The sequence below is a fragment of the Centropristis striata genome, chromosome 21 (assembly GCF_030273125.1).
Source record: "Centropristis striata isolate RG_2023a ecotype Rhode Island chromosome 21, C.striata_1.0, whole genome shotgun sequence".
In the NCBI taxonomy this organism is placed as follows: Eukaryota; Metazoa; Chordata; class Actinopteri; order Perciformes; family Serranidae; genus Centropristis; species Centropristis striata.
In genome coordinates, this window is record NC_081537.1 from 2,018,432 (window position 1) to 2,038,225 (window position 19,794).

The following is a 19,794-nucleotide window of genomic DNA, read 5'->3' on the forward strand; positions in this document are numbered from 1 at the left end:
TTGATGTGCTAATATTGTTTTAAAAACTATGATTACTTTAAATACATATATTCCATTTGCTTAAACTGATTAAGATTCTATAATCTTTGTCTCCAAATTATATCTGTAAGACATAACAAGGCAGGAGGTTTTGTTGAATGTTTTGGAGAAGAGGCCAGGTCAGCACAGTGTGAAGGGCAGAGAAGATTGCTGCCCAGTGACATGACGTGTCTCTATATTGATTCAAACTGACGAATCGGCGGATCAAGAAGACGGAACTTCCTGGAAGAAATCTACCTTCATGTCTGAGAAAACAATTGGTAGGATAAATAAAGGGTTTTAGGGACAGAAGGGGGGTCAGACCTCATGAACTGATCCTCCTGAATCATGTAAATCAGGGAAGTGAGTTTTGGACCCAGAGACTCTGTAACTGTACATTTCTTGACGTATTGTAATAAAATTATGTTAAACTGAGAACTTGGACGTTTCCTGCTCATCATTCCCCATCAAACGACCTGCGCAGAGAAATAGGTGCGGATTTTGTGTTGGAGTCAGATAATTCAGTTTTCAAGGTTTCCTCATGCTATTTTCTAACAATTTCCTCTTTTGCAGATCAATGTAGGCACCAGTGACATGTATACTGATTTTTTACTGATTTAGTTGCGTTTTCCTCTTTTTGTTCCTCTTTTCAACACAGACCACTGAGTCACACACTAGAGCAGCTGGAGCCAAAAGCTGCTTCTCCTTTATTTAGTCAGTTTTTACTAAAAGCATGATAGAAAAAAACTGCTAAAAGAATCTAGTTGTAGACTTGTAAATAGTTTCCCTGCTAGATTGACAGTCTGTCTAAAACCTCAGTGTGAGACTAGAAACTCTAAACACTAGATGTCTTTAGATGGGACCAGGTGGGACACCAGAGTTTTACACAAGTCTTTTCCAAATCTTTTAAAGACTTCTGGTGTATAGGGAGCATTAGAGAGCTGTTTTCACACAGTAAACCCTGTAGATTAGACACTTTCATACTTTATTTCTCTCGTGTTGAATTTATAGAAAACACAAATGAGTCATGTGATTAGCAAGATACCTTTATTAGTCATAACAATACATAAAGGAAAATATTAAGATGGTCACATACTGTCACTTCCTTCTCCTTTTCACAGCAGACAGCACACTAGCCTCCACCTGACTCGTCATAGACCAGGTCTCAGGTCTCAGGGACCAGGTGGCTGCAGGTCTAGTCTGCCTGGAGTCTGAGACAGTTCTGGTTCAGCAGAGATCCATGAAAGAGGTTCACCCTACTGCTAACATCACTTATATCCACGTACAACAGGAGTTATTGACCAGGACTGACTTGTTGCCTTTTATCTAGTCCATCTAGTCCTCTGGTCACAGGTCTACAGGTCCTTGTCTGCCTTTTACTGGGACCTGGTTAACAAGTTGGCAAATGCAACATCTAGGTTTCTAATTTTATTTGAAATACTGCATGATATAAAATAATGACAAACATTCCTAATTTAATTAGTTGTAGGGCGTTGGGGTGTTTTAGAGGTATTAATAATACCTTAAAGTTATCACAATGAATCAATCTGGTGGAAATGGACTCAATTTTTAGTTTCTTTTCACTAATGTTGGGACAACGAAGCTTCATGAAGCATTTTCTTTATTTACGGAGCCCAAGAGATGGCGCTCTTTGTTCAACAAACACACTCAATCACCATTGATGAAGACTTTTTTTTTTTAACCCTTTTGATGCACAACATGGTCTAAAGTGACCCGACTGAGTTTTTATATTCTATAGATTTGCAATAAATTTATTTCATCATTCAGTATTGCAGGTTTTCCTCAAATAACTTGTTTTTGATCATCTTACATCCTTATTTTTTGTTTTAATTTCTTACTTTTTGAATAAAAAAACATCTTTTTGTATCACTACGCTTCTAATGCATGTATGTAAACTTGATGTAATAATACAAAAACTATTTTTCTTCATAAAGTATGAAAGAAAAAATGGATATAATGATCTGTTGTAATAAAATAAAGGATATTCAAACACGCAGCAGCATTATATAACATGGGGAATGAATGAGGGTGATTTTTGACCCATGTTGTGCATTAGAAGGTGTTTATATGTTTAAAGCCAAGAGCGCCATCTAGTGGCGTCAAAACATAAAGGAAATGCTGAAATGCAGGAAGTTTTGTTGTCCCTTCACTACTTTTCACCATGACTCTCAATTATAATCCACCGTGAAACACTTTTTATGACATTAATCGCAGTAACATTTTAGTTTTGTTTGGCTCCGTTGCCAAGAAAAGAAAAAAAAATGCAGTTTCTGCTTTGCTTCAAGGCAAACAATGATGAAAACAACAACAACAACAACAATGTGATTGAGTCGTCCAACACACAGGTAAACACATTTCTTTTTGACAAAATAAAAATATAAAAAATACAAAATACAGAAAAACTACACATGGTCATATTACCATTCATATCTGGTCAGCAGTAATTTCACCATCGCAGTTTGACATATTTGTGTGCATATACAGTGAGAAAGAAGCCGAACTGTACATCTACATCACCAAAGCTTCACTCTGGGCTTTTTAATGGCGGAGAACATTTACAAGTGAATTAAAGCAGAAGACAGGAAGTCCTCCTTCACACTATAAACATGCGTCAGTGTGCAGTGATGGGGTCGCCTGTCATGCTCTGCAAGGCGACATTATTATTATTATTATTATTATTATTATTATTATTATTATTTTATGAGTTGTTTTGATTATTTAAAACAACTGGAACGTTGAAAAGTGTGCGTTTGGGACACAAAACTCTGTGTTTTTTGCTTTCTAACAGACATTTTGCTATTGGCTACAAACAGAAGAAGCGTTAGATTTCTTTAACCGTCTGGAGTCCACGAAAGTTTTGGCTTTTCCAGAAGTTTCCATGTCCAATTTAATGCATCAACTATTTCTCAGCAAAGGTAAAAAATAAAAAAAAAAACACCTTGACCAAGTGTAGTAACATGATTTTACTTTGTTTTGCAGAGATTTTTCTAAATTTTCAGTGTGCATTCAGCATTTTAATGCAATATTTTGTGTTTACTGTTTTTATCTGTGTTTTTTGTCATTTATTTGTGGTTTTTGTGTTTTTATGTGTTTTTGTGTGAGTTTTTTGTAATTTTTTTATGTTTTTATGTGTTTATGTGTGTTTACAAAAAACACACATAAAAACCCATAAAACACACAAAAAATACAAAAATCACACACAAAAAAACACAAAATTACAAAAAAAACCCACTTAAAAACACAAAGAAATGAAGGAAAAAAACACGAAAAAAACGTAAACACAAGGATTACATTAAAAATACTTAATGCGCACTGCAAAATGTCTTTGCAGAAAAATCTCTGCCAAAAAAAGTAAAATCATGTTACTATGCTTCCGTGGACTCCAGTGGGTTAATTATTATAATGTTAGTCTAGCATGTGTTCCCTATTAATAATCTGTAAATTTGGAATATTGCTTGGTCATTCATGAATTCTGACGGATGCACAATCAGCATTTTTTAAAGTGAGGAATTATTTTGTGTTGTGTAAAAAAAAAAAAAAAAAAAGGCTCAATGAAACGTGATAACAAAGTGAGAGTAACTTCAAACTTGGAACTGTACAATCTGACAGCAGAGATAGAATAAACCAGCTAAGAGTCGTCATAGTTACAAAGCTTGAATCGACCAATAAGATTTAACGATGCAGTAAGGTGCATTTTGGGGTTTTTAGGGCAAAAATGGCACAGAATGTAAACATGCAGTGTATTATTGTCACTGTTGAAAACAAAATGAAATGTACACATCCTGAACTAGTTTGAGAAATAAACCCATTTTGGAATTAGTGTGGCGCTGGTCGGGGTCTAGCCCTCCCTCGCTGTGACCCGCGGCTCCGCCAGCGAGCTGTGGATGATGCTGCTGATAGACTCCACCCCCTCGCCTTCCAGGAAGGTGCGGTGGTCTCCCTCAATGATGTGGACCGACACCCTGCCATCACAAACCTGGAGGGAAGAAAGGGGGGGCAGAGTCAAGAGAATGGACTAAAACGCTTGTGTGCAGTTATAATAAATCATAGTGATCCTGATCCGTCCCCCCACTTTCAGCGACAAACATCGCTGGTAAAACAGGATTAATGTTCCGTTAGTTAGCTTATTTACATTGCAGCACATAGAGAGTCCGGCGGCTAATGGTGCGTTCAAGGTCTACACGAATGTCAGAATTTTCGACGTTGTTCCGAGCTCCAAGTTCCGACTTTCAAGTTCCGACTTTCAGTGTAAATTAAACACACCATAAGGCGTTACGGTAAGAGCGTGTTAGACCCACCTTCAAAATAAAAGCAAACACATGTAGCTTTCAAAATAAGAGCACATGGATGTGTTAGCAGAATCCACCACAGAATTTACAAGAAAACTGTCACAATAAGACGCCTTAAATAAAACATATAAGAACCCTTATTCTCCTTTACAATAATTCATAAAAAAATATGCAATGATTAAGATGGAATAGTGGTATTAGAGTGTTCGAGAGGCACCAAATTAAGGCTTTTAGGGCAAAAATTTCGGACAAAAAAATCCTGATGGAAACACTGGTTCTAAAGGTTTGACAGACTGGACAGATAAGAAGTTTCCCAGCAGGATGTTGAGGGTGATAAAGGAGGAGAGATGTTTTTGGGTCCTTCATTGATTCAGCTTCAAGTCAGTAAATTTGTTTGGCTGCACTGGGAATTTCATGTACAAACTTCTTTTCATTTATGTAAATATGTTGGTTGTTGCTTACACTACAGCTCATATAAAAATGTTTAAATAAAACATGTTTGGGTTAAGGCATGGAGTGGAAAAATAACTAATCGAGTTGAAATAATTTGCTCAAAAATCCCATCATGCCCCTGCACAGTGGTCTCAGCCAACAACACAAGGGCAAACAGAATTATATTTTTCTTTACTTTTTCCCCTTCCCGTCCTGGACACTTTCTAAACTCTGATTTAGGAGACCCGAAAAGTGTCTGTACTTGAAATAACTTGCCAAATAATCTTATGCTCCAATTTGGAGAATAACCTTAATAATCATGCAGATGTGTTTACCTCATTGAGCTTGTAGTCGGCTCCCAGGTTTTGTTCATATTCGCTGCTGGTTTTGGCGCGGAGCAGCATCACGTTGCCATGGTATTTTGTCGCAGGCACATAACAATCAGCAGCCTTCAGCTTGTAGTAAAAGGTCGTGGCTGCAAAGTGCAGAAAGTCTCGGCTGATGTCTTTGTGTTTGGAGGTGATGAGGTCGACTGCGATGTTGACTCGGGCCCCGAGGTCTGACTGGGGGAGCAGGGTCTCCAGGAGCTGCAGGACAAGAGACAGGGACAATCAGGACACCGTGACAGGAACTACCTTGTTGAAGATAGAGTGAAAGGTAGCGTTGGGACCATAGATATCTATGAGAAAGGCTAGATGGCTGGAGGCGGAGTCACCAGCCCCCCACCAAGACACAAAATGATTTAAAAAGACACAAAATTATTTTAAAAAAGACACAAAATGATTTAAAAAGACACAAAATTATTTTAAAAAAGACACAAAATGATTAAAAAAGACACAAAATTATTTTAAAAAAGGACACAAAATGACAAAAAAAGACAAAATTATTAAAAAATACACAGAATTACCATACAAAGACACAATATTACAAAAAAAGACAGAAAATGGCAGAAAAAACTAAATTACTTAAAAAAGAAACAAAATGAACAAAAAAGACACAAAATTATTTAAAAAAAAGACACAAAATTACTAAAAAAGACACAACATTATTAAAAAGAGACACAAAATTATTTTAAAAAAGACACAAAATTACCCCAAAAAGTAATTAAAGGGACCTTCCACTCACATCACGGTAAAGTGCCATTCATATAAAACTCACATTAAACTTTCATATCAAGGTGGGGGCCACAAAATATCGTCACGAGGGCCACGATTGGCCATTTGAACATTTTAAGGAGAGGTTTCATCTCTTGCATATATTTACGTTTTTTCATTTTTGATTACAGCTCAGTTTCCACATTGTGTTTTCTTGTTATTTTTACAGTCATCTCAATCCAATTTGAATGCTTCACAAAGGAGGTGGTTTATCCTGTGTGTGTGTGTGTGTGTGTGTGTGTGTGTGTGTGTGTGTGTGTGCATACCTTGTTGTATGCGATGCCCGTGAACTGCTGGACGAAGGCACACAGGGCTTCAGTTTCAGCCTCGGACTCTTTTCCTGGTGTCAGCTTGGCTCTGTAGCTCTACAAAACAAACATGGAGTTAAATTAAAATGCAGTCACTTTAAACCTCTAGTTGTCTCCAAATGACATAATTTAAACACAGACACTCATTGTTAAATTTCTGCTATGTTTTAAAAAAATCCAATAATATTGCTCACACTTGGTTTACTCAAGTACTTAATACAGAAAATGTATGAAAGCAGAACAAGAAGTGTAATATGTGTTTGTGATATTTCCTCCAACCTGTGTGTAAGCTGCTACGTAGGAGTGTGATCCATCAAACAGGAAGAGGGAGTCCACCGGCAGGTTGTGGGTCTGAAGCTGAGAACACATTTCAAACGCTACACAAGCACCAAAGGAGTAACCAGCGATCCGGTACGGGCCCTCAGGCTGGATCTGTCTGATGCAGGACACATAGTAGGCTGCCAGGGTCTGGATGCTGTCCAGAGGAGCATCTGGGAGGAGGAGGAACATCTGGTATCAGCTGAGATCAACATGGTATCATCATTCTATCATCCATGTACCCGTCCATCCATCCATCCATCCATCCATCCATCCATCTTTCTTCCATCCATCCATCCATCCATCTTTCTTCCATCCATCCATCCATCCATCTTTCTTCCATCCATCCATCTTTCTTCCATTCATCCATCCATCCATCTTTCATCCATCCATCCATCCATCTTTCTTCCATCCATCCATCCATCTTTCTTCCATCCATCCATCCATCCATCTTTCTTCCATCCATCCATCTTTCTTCCATCCATCCATCCATCCATCTTTCATCCATCCAGCCATCCATCCATCCATCCATCTTTCTTCCATCCATCCATCTTTCATCCATCCATCTTTCTTCCATCCATCCATCTTTCTTCCATCCATCCATCCATCCATCTTTCATCCATCCAGCCATCCATCCATCCATCCATCTTTCTTCCATCCATCCATCCATCCATCCATCTTTCATCCATCCATCTTTCTTCCATCCATCCATCCATCCATCCATCTTTCTTCCATCCATCCATCCATCCATCCACATTTCTTCCATCCATCCATCCATCTTTCTTCCATCCATCCATCTTTCATCCATCCATCTTTCTTCCATCCATCCATCCATCCATCCTTCTTCCATCCATCCATCCATCTTTCTTCCATCCATCCATCCATCCATCTTTCTTCCATCCATCCATCCATCTTTCTTCCATCCATCCATCCATCCATCCATCCATCTTTCTTCCATCCATCATCCATCTTTCTTCCATCCATCCATCCATCTTTCTTCCATCCATCCATCCATCCATCCATCCATCTTTCATCCATCCAGCCATCCATATTTCTTCCATCCATCCATCCATCCATCCATCTTTCTTCCATCCATCCATCCATCCATCCATCCTTCTTCCTTCCATCCATCCATCCATCATCCATCCATCTTTCTACCATCCATCCATCCATCATCCATCCATCTTTCTACCATCCATCCATCATCCATCCATCTTTCTACCATCCATCCATCATCCATCCATCCATCCATCTTCCTTCCATCCATCCATCCATCCAAGCCACAGACACACATATCTATATATACAAAGAAAGCTGATGACTGAATTCTAAAAAGAGTATCTGATGGTCATTACATCATCACATGACCCATCCATCCATCCATCTTCCATCCATCCATCCATCCATCCATCTTTCTACCATCCATCCATCCATCCATACTGACAGCCACAGACACACATATCTATATATGCACTGAAAAGTGATGACTCTGAATTTTAAAAGTATTCGATGGTCATTATATCATCACATGACCACAGTCAGAGACCAAATGGACCAACTCCATATTAGGACAGAAAAAGGTTCTTATTTTATATTAATTTTGGCCTTGATGAGCCTAAATGAGTGTGTTTATTAAAACAAACCTTTTGTGCACTGCAGGCCGTAGCAGGGCATGCTGAGCTTGAAAGCGAGCGTCTTGAAGGCGGTGGTGGAGCCCTCGATGGGGTGGACCAGGAACAGGGGCTTCTCCTGGTTCTGGACCGTGTTGAGTGACATCACGGTGGGTCCGGCGGGGTTAACCAATAGCTGAGTCAGATCAGACTCCAGCAGAGAGCGAACAGCTTCTCTCTTCACTGCAGCCTGGTGCGATTCTGGAGGTTTGGAAGCAGCAAAGACAAAAATCTCATTCTTTTTGCTCTGTATGAGCGGTGGATGTAAAATAGTAATTTTTCTGTAAAATGAATATGAAGGTGATGAAAATTCATGTGAATTTTGAAAAATATAGTGATAAATGATCAAGTGATTTTATTACTTTGAAGCCATTTTGAATAAAACTGTTGTCGTGGAATTATTTTCAAGATGTATTAAAATATCAGACATATAGCAGTTTAAAAATGCATCACATATGATTTAACAAACACAGAAATCTGACCAACAGTCACAGTCTCTTTGCAGGAAACTCTTTCTTGATTAAATATGAGCAGCTCTGATTTAGGAAATCCCACCGCACCATTTGGAACAACAACAGGAAAGCATGAGATCTTAAGCACGAACATTATGTATATACAGTAGTGTTCAAAATAATAGCAGCCCAATGTGACTAACCAGATTAATCCAGGTTTTAAGTATATTTTTTATTGCTACATGGCAAACAAGGTACCAGTTGGTGCAGTAGATTCTCAGAAAACCAACAAGACCCAGCATTGGTGGTATGCAGCTCTTAAGGCTGTGCAATTGGGCAATTAGTTGAAAGGGGTGTGTTAAAAAAAATAGCAGTGTCTGCCGTTGACTTTACAAACACAAAACTATTTTGTACAAACTTTTTTGTTCCTAGGATTTAGCAATCTTGTGATCACTACTGTTGGATTAGCGCTCGTTCCAGGTGGTGCAGTAGGTGGTGTTTTACCATTATCAAGCTTTTTATGTGAAATTAAACACAAAGAGCTACTTTAATACCATTTGATCCTCCTGGTTTCTTCTTGGCCAGCTCCCGCAGCTTGTTGATGGTGATCTGGCGGATCTCCCTCATGGCCATGACGATGTCGTAGTCCCGCTCCAGAGTCTGGCGAACCTCGACCCCCATCAAGGAGTCCAGACCGAGGTCCGCCAGGGAGGCGTCGGCGTTCAAGCTGTTCACGTCCCGCACGCCTGAGGGGAAGACAGGGAAGGTTCTGTTAGCTTAGCCTTCAATATCAACTCAATATTAGCTCAAAAAAGACAATAATACACATCTTATTTTGTCTTTATTAACCCTTTGGGCCCACTTTAATTAATGACCCTTTCAGACCCTTTGGGCTGAAAATGTCCATTTCCAAAAAAACGCTATAAAAACTTGACAGATTGATATTTTTTCTACTTTTTTTCTGCATAAACCTCTGAAACAACTTCCTCTCTGTTCAAAACTACCAAATGTTTAAACATTTTTGACATTTTTAACCCATTTTAACCCTTTAAATGCCAGTTTGATTGAACGAAGCTTTAAAAAAAAGTCTTCATCAATGGTGATTGAGTGTGTTTTCAGCCCTTTGTTGAACAAAGAGCGCCATCTCTTGGGCTCCGTAAATAAAGAAAATGCTTCGTTGTCCCAATAGTACTTTTTACCATTCTGCTGTAGAGCTCTGAATATCCTTTTCATTAACCCTCTAGAGTCCATGAAAACACCTGCACATTACTTCTTCATGACGTGAAGACATAAAAAATTAAGCAACATTGAGTCTCTCCATCAGCTTCCAAATAAAGTTCTGGCTTGAAACTCCATGCCAGATTTATTTTTTGATGATATTCAGCCAAGTAAAACTGGAGATAATGTCAAATATATTTAGTATAAAAATATAGAACTAGATATTATCCTCATTTTAACTGTTATATGTTATATTTGCAACCTGTGTTCATATTTGCAATATTTTAAATTCTGTGTTTTGAAACCTAATTTTCAAGATCAGATTTTATGTTTTCTTTAGTTTCTTTTGGGTTCAAAATTTTGATCGAGTAAATCAAAGTTAAACATTAATTATCAGGACATATAGGTGAGGTAACGCTGAAAAAACTGATACCAACATGGCATGGTGAAGATTTCTAACAGATTTTTTAATGGACATAATTAGTGTTGGGACAATGAAGCCTCGTGAAGCATTTCCTTTATGTTTTGACCCCACTAGATGGAGGTCTTGGCTTCACGAGGCTTCGTTGTCCCAACACTAGACATAATAGCCCAAGATTTCAGAGGGTTAAAAGAAAAAACCCACTTTCAGATATTTTGGGGTGATTTCTAACTGTAGTTATTGTAGTTCTAACTGTAGTTATTGTAGTTCTAACTGTAGTTATTGTAGTTCTAGCAGTTCTTGTCTCTCACCCAGGATGTGAGCGACAGCGTCCACTAAGTCCTTCTGGCCTCCTGCGTCACTCTTCACCACCGTCCTCTCCGCCAGGACGAAGCTGGACATCACGGGCTGCTGCTGGCAGAGGAACCGGTCCAGGACGTCCAGACAGGAAGCGATCCTCTGGGGGAGGGTCCCGCCGATCACCGCGTCGTTGCCGCCCATCGTCTCCAGCACCACGCCCACGTCCCCGATGGCGCCCCACTGCACCGCCAGGCCGGGCAGCCCGTCGAACCGCCGCTTCTCACACACGCGCTCCATGGCCGAGTTGGCGTAACCGTAGTTACTCTGGCCGGCGTTGCCACGGCCGCAGCTGACGGAGGAGAAGGCCACGAAGTAGCTGAGGTCTGGACACGACTGTCTGGTCACTCTGGAGAGGGGAGAGGATAGAAAACATCACGATGAGGATCATAAAGTCAAATCATCTTTATTCATAGAGCTCTTTAACCCTTTAAAGCCAAGTGTATCATATTTGATACAATATTGTTTGATTGTTTTTGAGACCTCTAAATCATCAGTGTGATATTTTTTTCCCTGAAAAACCTGATGAATACATGAATTGATGATTAAAAAAACTGAGCAACAAATTTCACAAAAATACCAGATGTAACAAAAATCATTTGCTGGTTCCACTGGTGGATCTGTCATTGCTGTGTGAAAACTTCATATCAGCAGATGTATGATGTTGTTTTGTATGGAAAAAAATATTTTGTATGTTTGAGGAAAATGTTAAAAGGAAAGTCAAAGTTTTATTTGGTTGAAAATATTAGGTTTTATGTGATTATGTTAGTTCAGTTGTGAGCAACAAATTGCACAAAAAGACCTGATATATCAAATATGATCCAAATTAAATTCATATATGAAAATTTATATTGAATTTAAAAAAATGTTAGCCGGTTCAACAAACACTCCAGTTTTGAAAATTTAGAATTTTCTGGCAGTTAGTTCACGGTTCAGGCTTTATAGGGTTAAAACAGCCACTGTCGTATCTTTATTTCATTGATATAGTTATTAATTTAATAGTTAATGAGTAATTCATGTGTAATACATTAAGTTAAAAAGGGATAAAATATTTACAAGGAGTCATTAATTTAATTTCTGTCAAAATACTGTGTGCAGTGACTCATACACACCACAAGGTGGCAGTAGTGTTCTACTCTAGAGTAAAAGGTGAAGAAGAAGTGTTGCTTTTTGAGAAGAAGTCAGAAAAAACGATGTTTTCAGTAGAGTTATGGCGTTAATTTTTTCCTCTGTAATACTGCACTTTTGTTCAGTAAAAGTTTGAACGAAGAAAAGGTTTTTACAGAAGCTACAGTTAAATCCTCACAGCCACAGCTGATACAAAGTGCTGTACATGACGGGACAGAGCAACAATAAAAACAGAGAACAATAAAAACAACTAAAACAGAGTGAGTCTCATGCTGGTAAAAACCAGTAAATAAAAATGGGTTTTAAAATTAATTTTAATTTTAAAAACCACAAAAAAACAAATAAAAACAACTAAAACAGAGCAAAGGATCATGTTGAGTTAAAAGCCAGTGAATAAAAATGGGTTTTAAAATTAATTTTAATTTTAAAAACCACAAAAAACAAATAAAAACAACTAAAACAGAGCTAGTCTCATGCTGGTAAAAACCAGTCAATAAAAGTGTTTTTAAGGTTTTTAAATTAACTTTAAAACCACAAAAAAAACAGATAAAACAACTAAAACAGAGCAAAGGCTCATGTTGAGTTAAAAGCCAGTGAATAAAAATTGTTTTTTAGATTACTTTTATAAACTGACAGTGAGGAGGCCTGCCTGATGTGCAAAGGTAAATCGTTCCAAAGGCTGACTTAAAAACAAATAAAGGAATCTTAAAATGAACCCTACAGGTGCAGCTAACTCTGAAATAAAGTGCATTGCAGTAATCCAGCCGAGAGGTAATAAAAGCATGGATTACTGTCTAAAGCAGCTTTATTAAAGTTCCTGAACAGAGCGATGGTTGATGGTTGATCTCACCTGTCCAGGTTTATGGTGCCGTCATATTTAGGTTTGTTAACATCGAGGAAGAGCTCAGGACTCAGATTCTCCAACATGCCGTCTTTCAGAACCTGATAACAAACACCAAAACAAGGTTATAACAGTTTTAGATTTTTCATCAGTTTTAGTTTTAATTTCCTTGTGAATTTTTGTTTTCAAATTGAGTTAGTTTTAATGAGTTTTTAGAGTGAGTTTGCTAGTTTTAGTTTAGTTTTTATTAGTTGTAGTTTAGTTTTTATTAGTTTTAGTTTATTTTTTTATTAGTTTTAGTTTATTTTTTATAAGTTGTAGTTTAGTTTTTATTAGTTGTAATTTATTTTTTATTAGTTTTAGTTTTTTTTTTAAATTAGTTTTAGTTTTTTTTAATTAGTTGTAGTTTAGTTTTTATTAGTTGTAGTTGTTTTGTAATGGGGTATTTGTTGGGTCCAGATTCAATAAGGTCACAATAAATGTTTCCTTTATTTCCTTTGTCTGATCCATCTCAGCCCCAATAAGTTTATTAAGTCATAAAACCAGATAGATGAAATAGATTTCATATCAACCAAAAAGGTTTATGGATGAAAAAAGTTGACAAAGACGGAAACGAAGGACATTTTCACTATAATTTTAGTTAGTTTTAGTTAGTTTTGGAACCACAAAATACAGTTTCAGTTAGTTATCGTTTTTATAAAAACGTATTTTCATTTCAGTTAACGAAAATGTTTTTTCAATTCTAGTTTTCGTTATTTCGTTAGTTTTCGTTAACTATAATAATCTTGGTCTTGAAAGTTCTAACAACAAAAACAAGACTGTAGTCAGAAAGATTTTTAGATAATCTTCCTAGTCACAGCTAAATAATCTGACTTTATGTTTTGTAATTTAAGATGCCACTGGTGGCCAGTAGAGAGAGTTGAGGGGGGGTGATGGGGGGTGTGGTGCGTTACCATGGCGAGGTGGAAGACCCCTCCCACTGGTCCCAGCGTGGAGGCCTCAGCAACGAGCCGCTGGGCCCCCTCCAACGAGCTGACGTCACTGGTGGACACCAACACCTCCACTTCCTGACTCCGCCACTCACGCACCCGCTTCGCCTGGTAACCTAGCAACAAGCACACAGGAAAACTGTTGGAGCAGCGACAAGACCCCAATAACACAGCTGGCTTCTTTATAAACCAGGTTTGTATTATAACCAGATAGAGTGAGAAAGGAGGAATTAGAGCTAAATGGCCTCTCATAGTTTAAACTCTGGGCTCTGAGCCTATTTGGTCTTTATATACCACATAATATTTACTACACTCATGTTTAGTATTTGGTATTTTCTCAGCACAACTTCAACATGATCTGACTATTATTTTTCCACTTTAACCCACTTAATTAACATATTGAGGCCAAAAATACACAAAAATCATGAAATAATATTATACTATTTATGACAATAAAAACCACAAATATGCTCAATGAACTGTTTAAGACCTGAAAAATGTAAAAAAAAATAAAATAAAAAAAAAGGTTACAAATATGAACATATAAAGGTAAAATTCAAATATGATAAAACTATACATAAAAATTGCCATAAAAACATGTTTATTTATAAGAACAGTGTTAGATGATTAGAGCTGCCTGCCTCGTCCCATCCTACTTTTACACTTGAATATTTCTGTACTATCAAATTAAAACGATCATATCTTTGGTTGTACATGACCTCGGAACGTCAAACAAAGAACTGGAGAAAGTTTCAAGTCTGTAGTTTGGAGTGAAGTCGACAGCAGCGCTCCACGTCACCTCGTTTTTTTGTTACGGCGCTTTGAAAAAAGCCAGCGTGATCATAGACCCCAGAGTATTAAACTGGTTACAATTAAAAAAGAAATACAGACATCTGCTATGTGTTTGATTCCCTCTGGGTTGTTTTGTTTGAATATTTTGTAATAAATCATTGTTTTGCATCACTCCTGACTCGGGTAATTATGTTGGGTCCCTTTATTGGGAGCCGTAACATAGTTTTCAAACTTAATACCATGTGGTAGCATCTAGCTTTGTTAGCTTAGTGGCAGTAGGCTTTAGACCATGGGGGGGCAATTAATTTCCCAAGGGGCCACATGACCAATACCACGAAGGTTGCAGGGGCCGGACCAAAACTCTGAACTAAATTCTGCTCAATATTAATGTAATCGCTTTATAAAATATAGTAAATTATCTGGTTTTGAGCTGCTGCTGATAGGAACACATGTTAGGATGAGACTGTTAATGTGGAGTAAATCAAGATTAGCAGTAAAAAGTAGTAAATACTCCAATCACTATATCACTTTAACATTTATTTTAAACACAACTGTAAATGACCTTTAGCAAAGTTCCTATTTATGTTTTTGTATTATACAGCTTGTTTTTCATGTTTGTACATTTTCAAGGTGTTTTACAATGTTGTGATGCTTTTATTTTGAAAATGTGTCGTCCAGTGTGAAACGGGTGCTTTAAGTTTGAAAGGTAGTGACAGGAAATAACCGGTAGAACGGTTAAATGAAAAACGAACGGTAAATAATAACGAGTGCGTCGTAATTCATATAAAGTTGATATAAAGTATGAAAAATGCTTCTATAGTGGCTGACTGACAGGACACAAGGTTTGTTAAAGTTTATTTTATTCTGTCATATATATTAGTGGATATATTTGTTGTCTTAACTATAGTAAAAGTGCTTGTTAGCTCTAGTGCTAATGATAATGTTTGCCATTTTTTTCAAAATAAAAGCACTGCGGTTGTATTGATTTCTAATTTCTGGGTAACCTCACGCTGGCCGACAAGGACAGCCAACGGGCCGGATGTGGCCCGCGGGCCGCCCAATGCCCAGGTCTGGATTAGATTAATGTTAGATGCAGCTTTTGGGTGTTGGTAACTTTGTGAACACAGCTTTGAGGGTTTTTTGTCCCTGTGAATTTGTGATGTACTGTGGGTTGCAGTACTTGAGTCAGGAGTTGCAGTTGCATTTAGTTTGTCACAATAGTGTTTGTGCTGTGGGTTTTTGTAGAGATGGAGTTTAACCTGGCAGAATTTGTTGAATGTCCTACAAATGGACCTTTAAAATGACAGAAAAATACTAAGACTTCCAAAACATTTGCACTGTAGGCCTACGACAATAATGTTGTAATGTAAATGTATGAAAAATGAAGCCATCGCTCATGTTTTTTGGACTTGCCCCTCCATTCAGTTCTTCTGGAGGGAAGTGGCAAAAATTATTTCAAAAGTTTTATGTTTTAATATGAATATATATTATTTACAACTCTTTATCTTGGGAATAAGCCAGATGGGCTGAGCAAAGCTGATATGCACCTACTGAAGGTCTTGCTGGCTGCAAGTAAAAAGGCCATCACAAAATGTTGGCTCCAGAAAAATGCCCCCACTATAGATTCCTTCGTTAATATTGTAAATCAATTACATGTATTAGAGTAAAGGACTTACTCAGTCAGACTTCAAAAAGATTTAGGGGAAAAACGATGGCAGAAATGGCCTGTTTGGCTAATGAGTGAGACTGTATGCATGTATTGGGTTTTATACTACTGTCTTCTGGATTTTACTGATCACCCCCGGACCTTGAATATGGGTCATTGTTCAGTGTTTTGTATTTGTCTTTTGTTTTACTTTCCTGTACTGAAAAATGAAAACGATCTATAAATAAAGTGAAACGTGTACTGTGAAAAGATGCTGTTTCACTAGTTCCAACAACACCAGTGTTGTGTGTGTGTTCATCAGTACTTTAATTAGCTGAGAATCTTCTTCTTCTCCTTCTTCTTACCGTTCCTGATTCCTGACCTGGAGGTCAGCACCAGCCTGCGAGCTCCTCTCTCCGTCAGCCACTGGGCCAGCTCCAGGCCGAAGCCCCCCAGGCCTCCTGTGATGATGTAGGAGTGGGAGGGGAGGCAGAACGTACGACAGATCGCTGGGAACGACAGCGGAGGAGAAGGTTGGACTGCTGAGGCCTCCTCCTCATGACGCACCTGGAGCACAGAAGAAGAAGAAGAAGAAACACTCAGAGGACAAACTGATGAAAGTATTAACTGAAACAGGATCTTTCAGGACTATTTATTACTAATTTCATTTTAACCCTCTATGGCAGCTATTCTCAACCTTGGGGTCCCGACCCCAAATGTGTCTTTTTTTGGTTATTTTGTGTCTTTTTTTGGTCATTTGGTGTCATTTTTGGTCAATTTGTGGTCATTTTTTGCTTAATTTGATGTAATTTTTTGGTCATTTTGTGTCGTTTTTTGGATCATTTTGTGTCATTTCGTGGTCAGTTTGATTATTTTTTGGGTAATTTTGTGTTTTTCTGACAAATCCCAAAGTATCAAGTTGTTACTTTCCAAGGAGTCTCTGGCTTGAAGCTGACTGTTACACACTCAGGAGGTCAGAATGGACCTTTAGACTGATAGCAAAGCACTTAGATTAAAAGTAACAATTAAATATATAAAAATGTATTATATTATATTAATTTATTATTTTTCCAAAATTCGTCGTATCAACTGAGTTTGTCTGATTTGAACTGTGAGTTTCTGTTCAGTGAGACAACATGATGTTAGATTGGGGGTCGAGACTCAAAAAGGTTGAGAACTACTGATCTATGGTTCGGTGTTGCCCCATTTCTGGCCTGTCAAATTTCTACAATGAATGTTTTTGAGTGATGCAATATTTTAAAAAAGAGTGAAGAGTATAGGGAACCAATAGCAATGCTTTAATTTGTCACATGACCTCCAGGAGGCCATATTGAAACACTGGCTGTGTCCCAAAGTCAAGGAAGGATGCTCAAACGGCTGATTTGAAGGACACTACGTCATCGACATCCGCCGAAGGACTGTCCCAATGTCGAGGATGCTCCGGAGGACAGAGTCCTTCTTTTGCCCAAATTCCGAGGATGCATGTGTGTATCCTCCGTGCGCTCTGACTACCCATAAAGCATTGCGCACACCGGTGTACCGGGAGATTTAAAAATGGCGAGCGTAGAAACAGCGACGCCGGCGGCGCAATATGCATTTAAATATGTAGATATTTTCAGTTTACACTGAATTTTATCACATAACTTACAAAACGTGTGTTCAAAGTCAAGCAAAAACAAATGAATAAGCATATGCCAGGATATTAAGCTTAAAGATAATAAACGTCATCTTGATACATTGCCGGTTAAGTTAATTAATGCCGTCTCAGTCGCTAAAGTTATTGTTAATTAATTTATATGTGTCCGATGATGATGTACTATGTGCAACTGTGCCATTCAGAAAGTTATACATTTCTTGATTGTGTTTACAGAGACCGAAAGTCCGCCATTATCCGTTATTGTTATTTATAAATAACTGTTATTGTTCTGTACTGTAAAATAAAAAATAAAAAATCACAGAACATATTTCCATGATGAATTATGCGCCGCTGCATTCATGACACTAAGTAGCGGCCGAATTCAGCCAGGATCAGTTAAATATTCAGGTTTAATCCACTTTATGGTTTTTACTTGCTAAATCGTGGAGATTCAACCTTAAAGCATCTTCTTCCATTTTCACAAATATGTGTCAGAGTGCTGATGCCAGAGACACATTCATGTCGTGAACTGATTTCGAAATTGCGGCGCTGAATTTATTTATTTATTTTTTATTAAACTGATAAGAACAGATACTACACTTGATCTTAGCCAAAGGGCCGAGAGCGGCGCTGAAGTTAAGCAGGACGTCCAATTACGCAATGACGCACAGCTGCACACTCTGAAGGCTGTCCCATTTGTGCATTACACCAGTCAAAGGAAGGACTCTTGCCTTGCCTTCGGAGGACCCGACTCTGAAGGAAGGATCCTACCAAGGAAGGATCCTTGACATTGGGACACAGCTACTGTTTTACAGACTTTTCCAAAGGAAACAGCTTTGACATTTAGTGCCACAAAAAAACACTCAAAACGTCATTTCCTGGCCCTTTTTTATCTGGAAATAATATATTCCTACTGATAGGAGAGTAAACCTTCATTTTTGATAGTTTCATGCAATTTATTTTCTAATTAAATAATGGCAAAATTCAGACAAGAAACCGATTTAAAAAGTTCCTTTTATAATGTTTTTAAATGTAAAATGTTATGTATTGTAACCCGTTGAAGCTACAGAATCGTTTACATATGTTTATTAAATAAATAATGTTGAAATTATGTATAAATAAAAAAAAAAACAATACACTTTTTCAATTATTGTGCACCGTTATGGTACAATGTTGCCTACGGGCAACAAACCCCAAAAACTCTTTTTCAGATTTTTTCAGATTCAGATTTTTTCTTCAGATTATGTTTATTTTGTCTATTTTAAGACACAAAACTCATTTTTTTTCCTTACTGGTATCATAATGCCTCCCATACAGGGTTAACATCATGACCAGTTTGTGTATTATGAACAATGTACATTAATATCAAACTAACACCACCAACCTTCAGCAGGACCTTTCCGATGTGTTTGCCCTGAGCCATGTATCTGAAGGCTTCCTCCACCTGGTCCCTCTCAAACACTGTGGTCTTCAGAGGCTGAACTACACCTCCCAGAATGCCCTCCTTCAGCAGCTGGGACACCTCCTCCCACTCCCTGTTCCCCTCTTCAAAGAGTGCGTCCAGCAGGATGCCGTGGAACGCCACGTTTTTAAGGAACAGAGCCATACCTGGAGGGAAAATGTGTATTGTTCACTTATACTGCCTTATTTGAATTATTGTGCAGAAGTATGGGGTAATACATATGTGAGCAATATAATGCCTTTGTTCTTATTGCAGAAAAGAGCAATCCGAATCATCCACAAAGTCAACTTTAGGGAACATACCAATCGTTTTTTCATTAAAATCGGGGTTATTGAAACTTACAGAAATAATAGAACTCCAGACACTTTTAATTATGTTCAAAGCCAGAAACAGAGTTTTACCAGAAAACCTGCAAAAGCTATTTGTGTTTACTTCAGAAGAAGAAAATCATAGAAGAAGATTTAATTTTAAGCACCAAGTTGCTCGTACTACTTTAAAACAAATGTGTGTTTCTGTTGTTGGTGTAAAAATATGGAATTCCCAATTACAGGATTTAAAAGGTTGTACAGACATTAATAGATTTAAAAAAATGTATAAATGCAGAAAAAATTGTCAATATGTACTAGAATCTTAAACTGATTGT

At 37.8% G+C, this 19,794-nt stretch overlaps 1 protein-coding gene and 1 non-coding gene across 2 annotated transcripts in view; both read right to left on the minus strand.

Moving 5' to 3' along the window:
* Nucleotides 1-1,048: 1,048 nt before the first annotated feature.
* Nucleotides 1,049-19,794, minus strand: part of fasn (fatty acid synthase) — a 79,091-nt gene continuing 60,345 nt past the window's right edge. The window contains 11 exon segments of the mRNA XM_059325234.1: nucleotides 1,049-4,015; nucleotides 5,096-5,347; nucleotides 6,181-6,279; nucleotides 6,502-6,713; nucleotides 8,184-8,411; nucleotides 9,217-9,408; nucleotides 10,613-11,007; nucleotides 12,637-12,728; nucleotides 13,581-13,732; nucleotides 16,419-16,620; nucleotides 19,074-19,297. Of these exon segments, the coding sequence (XP_059181217.1) occupies nucleotides 3,878-4,015; nucleotides 5,096-5,347; nucleotides 6,181-6,279; nucleotides 6,502-6,713; nucleotides 8,184-8,411; nucleotides 9,217-9,408; nucleotides 10,613-11,007; nucleotides 12,637-12,728; nucleotides 13,581-13,732; nucleotides 16,419-16,620; nucleotides 19,074-19,297 (2,186 nt within the window). The 3' untranslated portion in view covers nucleotides 1,049-3,877.
* On the minus strand, nucleotides 18,135-18,321 carry LOC131960185 (U2 spliceosomal RNA). The gene has a single exon (XR_009389616.1). It is a non-coding gene; the product is annotated as a U2 spliceosomal RNA (small nuclear RNA).